Raw genomic sequence first — 7723 nt, forward strand, 5'->3', positions numbered from 1 at the left:
TAATGATTTTTCTTTTATTTAATATGATTAATTTTTGTGGCCTACGATGACCTTGAAAATCAGACCCATGATGAAAGTTACTGGCACGTTGCAGACGTGATTTTTGAGTGAAAGTAGTCATGATGATAATGACATATGCATAATGGTATGAATAGTGCTCTAAGTTTACTAAAAATTACCACATTTCTGTCATATTATAAATATGATCGAAATATATATATATATATATATATAATATATATATATATATATATATATATTATATTATATATATTATATATATATATATATAATATATATATATATATATTATATATATAAATGTTAAGTGCAAATAGCTAAGTTATGTTTTCGACACGAGTCTTCACAAATTCTACAAGTGGATTTTTCGACATACTCCCTCCGTTTTTTATTATAAGTCGTTTTTTACTTTTCACACGTATTAAGAAAGATAATAATTATGATATGAAAAAGAGAAATTATTAAGGATTTTACAAAATTGTCCTTTATTAATGATATTGAAAAAATAAATTGATATAATTGAAAAGAGAGAGAATAATAAATATTTATGGGTATAATAGGAAAAAGAACATTAATGAATCATTGATATTATAAAACGACTTATATTGTGTACAAAATATTTTTTCAAAGCGACTTATAATAAAAAACGGAGGTAGTATATGATTAGGAAACTTGAAAACCTTTTCGATAATAATAATAACAGTTTAAAACAGTTCAAAAACCAAATACACGTGGAAACACACCAGAAGACAAAAATCCACGTAGCAGGATACGTGTTGAATTCTAGAGAGATAATCGTCGTCGATAATTATTTATATATAAATAGATTTCAATTTTGTAACGAGGATTCACATTTGATTATGTTTTCTTTAGAATTCGCACATCCGAGTCAATTTATGAAAAATGCATGAACTTGGGTTCCACTTTAATTCAAACATTTTTATCTAATCACTTTATTATTAATAATTTTTTTATTTGTTTTATTCATTTAAGTATTTCTACGTTGAATCTTTATATTAGAAAACCTTTAGCAATAATATATATTTTTCAAATATTTAAAACAATTTTTTTTCCAAATTTAATCATATAGATAAACTAAAATTCGTAATTGTTTTCCAAAAATATATAAAGAAACAAAATCAAAATTACAAGTAAGCTGAAATTAATGATATCATATATTTGAAATAATTTAGACCTCAAAGTATTTTGGCAGCATGTAGACGTTTTCTTTGTAATCCCACCGCGTTCTGACTTTTGAAGCTCAAACCTTCCTTTATTATTATTCAAACACTTGAACACTTCCACTCACACAAACTCATCCATGGCGAATCACGATGATGATTTCACACACGACGTTTTCCTGAGTTTCAGAGGCAAAACTCGCTATTCATTCACCGATCATCTCTACCGTTCACTTCTCCGTCACGGAATCAACGTCTTCCGAGACGATCAAAACCTCAAAATCGGCAACGAAATTGGACCTTCACTTCTTCATGCAATCGAAGCTTCTAGAATCTCGATCGTTGTGCTTTGTCGTGACTACGCTTCTTCCACTTGGTGCCTTGACGAACTTGTTAAGATCGTTCACTGTTATTATGAAATGAAAGGTAAAATAGTTTTTGTTGTTTTTTATAAGGTGGAACCTTCAGATGTTAGGCATCAGAGAAATAGTTATCAAGTTGCTATGGTTGAACATGAGAAGAGATTTGGAAGGGAATCGGAGAAGGTGAAAGCGTGGAGATTGGCTTTGAATTCAGTTTGTGCTCTTAGCGGATTGCATTGCAAGGACGATAGGTAAAGTTCCCAAATCTTTGATTACTTAGTAAAAATAGTAATTTCAGTTACTAATTACTATGAGACTTTGTTACTATAGAAGAAAAATAGTTACATCAATATGTTTCCTTAAATTATACTCCATATTTATTATTATAATGGTGGTCTATGCTTTCATGAAGGCCGACTCAAGTTAGTTGATAGCAATCCAGAGACATCTAACTATTGCCGTAAACAGAGTTGAACCGAACTGAAGTTAAAATAACTGAACTGTTATATTTGGTAAAGGAACCGAATTATATTACACTAACAATTTTAGAATCGAACCATATGGCAAATAAATCGAACCAAAATTGAAACTGAAAATACTAAAAATACTAAAAACAAGTTTTAAATTATAAAAAAAAATTGAAAAATAGTATGGTTGTTCAGTTCTTTAACAAATGGTTCGATTTGGGACAATTTCTTCTAACAGGTTGATATAGTTTGGAGTTTCAAGACGGTATACCAAAACAATAATTTTGATTCGGTTCGGTTATGAGTAAATTGAAACGGTTTGGTTCGGTTCGAGTGACTTTTACTATAGTTTGGTTTGGTTCGGTTATGATTTCTGACTGAACTGTACCATGAACAAGACTATGTGTGTGGGTTTGAATATGCGACATCTCACTTATTCATTTTTAAATGGTGAAAGTTCAGCCATTTGGCTACTAAAACGATTACTTAAATCGATTCAAACACTCCAATTAAAGTGAGTAATTTAATATGAACAAACTAATTTTTGTATAAATCAATTTATTTGATGAAAACAAATTGATTTGTATGAAAAAAGTGATATTTAGACTTTATGATAAGTCCTTTGTTCTTTGGGAGCAGTGACTTATAAGTTATCATCTTTCTTAGATTCTTTTTTTAGTCGAGCAATGAATTGTTGAATCATTTTCTCCTCGTTCTCTTTTGATTTCTCATTCTTTGTTTTGTATTCTATGCAGTTATGAATCTGAATTTATTGAGAAGATTGTGAGAGACATCTCAGCTAAACTAACTCCCATGCCTTTTCAAATCAAGCACCTAGTCGGACTCGATTTTCGTTTCGAACAAGTGAAATCTCTTATTGATATTGATTCTGATGATGATGTTTGCATGTTGGGGATTTATGGAGCTGGTGGAATAGGCAAAACCACATTTGCTTTGGATATATATAACAAAATTAGAAATCGATTTGAAGCTGCAAGTTTTCTTGCTAATGTAAGAGAAAAATCAAATGAAAGCACTACAGGTCTGGAAGATCTCCAAAGGACACTTCTGTATGAGATGGGCGAGGAACCAAAAACCATGTTGGGAAGCACATTTAGAGGAAGCTCTGAAATAAAACAAAGTCTTTCCCACAGAAGAGTTCTTCTGATAATAGATGATGTTGATTCAGTAAAACAATTGGAATCACTAGCTGGAGGACATGATTGGTTTGGTTCTGGTAGCAGAATCATTGTAACAACAAGAGATACAGATGTTTTACATAAACATGATGTTAAAATAAAAACATATAAACTCGAAGAGCTAAACCATCACGAATCCATTGAACTCTTTTGTTGGCATGCCTTTAATATGAGCAGACCTGAAGAAAATTTTGCAAAAATCTGTTCTCATGCAATAAGTTATGCAAAGGGTATTCCATTGGCTTTAAGAGTTATAGGATCCAATCTGAAAGGTAAGAGCATAGAGGAGTGGGATATTGAACTGCAGAAATATAGAAAGGTTCCAGATGCTGAGATTCAAGGTGTACTAGAAATAAGCTACAAATGTCTATCTGACTTGGACCGGAAAATTTTTCTAGACATTGCTTGTTTTTTCAAAGGGGAAAGATGGGATTATGTTAAAAGGATACTAGATGCTTGTGATTTCTTCCCAGTTATTCGAGTATTTGTTAGTAAATGTCTCATGACAGTTGATGAAAACGGTTGTTTAGAAATGCATGATCTAATCCAAGAAATGGGTAGAGAGATTGTTCGGAAGGAATCAACATCAAACCCGGGGGAACGCACCAGATTATGGTCTCATAAAGAAGTTCTTGATGTACTGCGAGGAAATTTCGTAAGAATTATATCATTTTTACTTTCTTAATATACCTTTTTATCTTTGAACTTTGGGATATATATTTATTCTCATACTATCTATATTTTTCATGTATTTTCTATAGGGAAGTGCTAAGGTTGAAGGAATAATGCTTCATCCCCCAAAACAAGAAAAAGTAGATCATTGGGCTTGTAATGCCTTTAAGAAGATGAAAAACCTTAGAATTTTAATTGTTAGGAATACATTGTTTTCATTAGGACCTAGTAATCTTCCGAATAGTTTACGGTTACTCGATTGGAAGTGGTACCCATCAAAGAATTTCCCACCAGATTTTTATCCATACAGAATTGTTGACTTCAAGTTACCTCATAGCTCGATGATATTGAAAAAGCCCTTTCAGGTACGCACGTTTGCTTCGACTTTTTTGTTTTAAGATGTGGTAAAATTGTCACTGTAACTAGCAAGCTTTAAAAATTAACATAGTTGACTGTGCTCTAGTCATTTCGATTATATTATTTTTTGCAGATTTTTGGGGATTTAACATTCATCAATCTCTCCCATAGTCAATCCATAACTCAAATTCCTGATCTATCTGGAGCTAAAAACTTAAGAGTGCTTACACTTGATAAATGCCATAAACTGGCAAAGTTTGATATATCTGTTGGATTTATGCCTAATCTGGTGTATTTAAGTGCTTCGGGGTGCACTGAGCTCAAAAGTTTTGTGCCAAAAATGTATTTGCCCTCCCTTCAAGTGCTTTCGTTTAATTTCTGCAAAAAACTTGAACACTTCCCACAAGTAATGCAAAAGATGGATAAGCCATTAAAGATTCACATGATAAGTACCGCCATTAAGGAGTTTCCAAAATCTATTGGTAACCTTACAGGCCTTGAGTATATAGACATGTCAATTTGCAAAGGGCTCAAAGATCTATCAAGTAGCTTCTTATTGCTTCCAAAACTGATCTCTTTGAAAATTGATGGATGCTCTCAAGTAGGAGAATCATTTCAAAGGTTCAAAGAGCGCCATTCAGTGGCAAAAGGCTATCCAAATTTAGAAACACTTCATTTTAGCGAGGCTAATCTATCATTTGAAGATGTTAATGCCATTATTGAAATATTTCCAAAGCTGAAAGACTTGAAAGTTTCACACAATGGGTTTGTAGCCCTCCCAAGTTGCATCGGCGGATCTATGCACTTGAAAAATCTTGATGTGAGTTTTTGCAGGAATCTTACAGGAGTTCCAGAACTTCCATTAAGTATTCAGAAAATCGATGCAAGACACTGTCAATCCTTAACTTCAGAGGCATCGAGTTTGCTATGGTCAAAGGTTTTACTTCTTTCTCCATTATTTACATGATAGAAGATATTTTCAGTCTGTAAGTAGTATGTTGATGCAAACACACTAATGTCTTTTGGCATCACAGGTTTCACAAGAGATCCAAAGAATACAAGTTGTGATGCCTATGCCGAAAATGGAGATTCCAGAATGGTTTGACTGTGTTTGCACTCAAGAGATTCCACTTTTTTGGGCTCGCCGGAAGTTTCCCGTTGTTGCTTTAGCATTAGTGTTCCAAAAAAAGACAGACAATTCAGACAATTTTTTAAAAATTGTTGATTATATAAATTTGTTGACTGGAGTCAAAGACTGGCACACTGTTAGCCTCCATTTGTTTATTGATGGCCAACAAATATGTGGCAGGGATTTCCATTATTTCAATGTTGGGGAAGATCATGTGCTATTGTGTGACCTGCGATTTTTGTTTAATGACGAAGAGTGGCAAGACCTTGATGCAAGTCTTGGAGATGACTGGAAGGCCATTCAGGTTCAATATGATTCGGACTTGATTCTGACCAAGTGGGGAGTTTATGTGTACAAGCAAGAAACAAGCATGGATGATATCCAATTCATACCTCCCAATCGCAGTTCATGTTCCTACATGCCATCGTCATATTTGGTTCCAAAGAGATCACCAGAGCAGCAAATGAAACATGTGCTAGAAAATTTCAATCCAAAAGACATGTTTAGTGAGTATTTACCTCTATTAGAATCAGAAGAAGGTCCAGTAAGGTCTTTAAAAGTGCTTTTGCGGTCTTTGCGGAATGCCAAGGTGGAAGTTATAGAAAAGACTTCTTTCTCTGCCTATGGGGCAAGTCTAAAGCAAGATCATGAAGATTCTGTAGAGCATGTGATTCAAGTATTAGAGATGATAAAAGAGAATTTATCAGAACATTTTGCTGATTTATCTCCTGAAGATCTTCAAATTGCAAGCGGAGTTGCGGAAAGAGTATTGCGGGCACGGGTAGAATTAATGAAAGACGGTAGCTTGGACATTGGTATGCCTATTATTCTAGAATATACTGATGCATTAGGAGCAAAAAACCGACGCTTTTGGGGAACCATGGAGATAAAACTGGGAGATCCATTTTACAAACCAGTGTTGAAGAGGCAAAACCAACTTTCCTGGGGACTTGGGACTAGCAATGAAGCCTCAACGTCTGACCTAAAGGTGATAATTGTTGAATTGAAATGCCAGCCTGCAGGTACAGAGGAAGCTTCAAGCTCTGGCGTTGAAGAATCCTTGGAGGAAGGAAACTACAATCCTGAATTGGAAGAGTTAATGAGAAGGATAGAGCAAGATGCTATGAACTTGAATAAATCTTATGGGAAAATGAAGGCATCTATTGTTCAAACTGATGAGCCATTTTCCGAAAATCATCTATTGGAAGCATTAGTCTTCAGAAGACTAATGGTTTTGGGAAAATTGACAATGTTTGGATCAGCGACCAAGTTCAAGATCACACCTTATGGGAAGATGAGGGCAGAAGACGAACCTTTCCGCATACTGAGGACATGTTTTTGGGGTTTAATCTTTGTTCTTCTTGCCCTAACTATATGGTCATTTCATTTCATTGTATACGTATGCGTTTACTTTTATAGAATACCAATAATAAGGAAGTTATTAATGTGGGGTTGGTGGCTTGTCAAACAAGTTTGCTCATCTTGTAAAAAATTGTACAGCAGAATTGGCATGATTATTACAAGAATAAAGGAAAAGGAATTGTAGTGGGATAGTGGCATTGGCAGAAGATTTATAAATTTTTTCACAAATGTTGTGTCGGTAGAAGGTCTATAACTTAAGGGCTTGCATCTATGTCTACAATAATGATAATGGCATCGGGAGAGGATTTGTCTGGTATTCCATTCAGGTATGATCTCGTTCCTTTAACATCACTCCATTTTTTATCTTGCATCGGGAGAGGAATTGTAGTCAAATTAATGTTTGATGCGATGCCTTTGTAAGTTTTACATACTGATGAAGTCCTTGTGATGTATTTTCGTTTCAGAAAATTGATATGTTGTATGCTTATAAAAAACAGTGTTATGTTGTACTATAAGTTGTCGATGGAAACATTTGCAAAAATTTGCAAACTATTCGAACTTGGCTTTGAGTTAGTTAGATTCCTAATTTTATTTTGTCTTTTCGTATTATATTTCGAACAATAATTTGTTAATCTATTGTTTATTTGTAAATGGTACAAGTTTAAGGAGGGGCCAAGTAATTCAGCTTGACCAAGCATGAACCTTGGGATACTATTGAAAGCCACAATGTTAGAGAGAATGCCATGAATATCTTCTCCATTAAACTTCCAATTGTTAAGAGTAAAATAGGAAGTCTGTAACAACTTTAATGAAGATCACGTGGAACTTATGAGGTTAAACTATCGATTGTATTATTCTAAGGAAGGCGGGAGGATATATACATTCACGAATATTTAAAAAATTCTTATGGGATTCTGGTTCTATCTACTCCAACTTCCTATGACATAAGCCAAGGTTGGGGATAAAATGGCTT

The 7723-nt window shown here is 33.8% G+C and overlaps 1 protein-coding gene across 1 annotated transcript; it reads left to right on the forward strand.

Moving 5' to 3' along the window:
• Window positions 1-1218: 1218 nt before the first annotated feature.
• Window positions 1219-7323, forward strand: LOC127102538 (TMV resistance protein N). Its single transcript, XM_051039895.1, has 5 exons — window positions 1219-1815; window positions 2787-3885; window positions 3992-4267; window positions 4393-5196; window positions 5294-7323. Exons 1-5 carry the CDS (start codon window positions 1343-1345, stop codon window positions 6932-6934), a joined length of 4293 nt encoding a protein of 1430 aa, XP_050895852.1. The 5' UTR covers window positions 1219-1342; the 3' UTR covers window positions 6935-7323.
• The last annotated feature ends 400 nt before the right edge of the window (window positions 7324-7723 follow it).

The sequence above is a fragment of the Lathyrus oleraceus genome, chromosome 7, assembly GCF_024323335.1.
Source record: "Lathyrus oleraceus cultivar Zhongwan6 chromosome 7, CAAS_Psat_ZW6_1.0, whole genome shotgun sequence".
NCBI classification, from domain to species: Eukaryota; Viridiplantae; Streptophyta; class Magnoliopsida; order Fabales; family Fabaceae; genus Lathyrus; species Lathyrus oleraceus.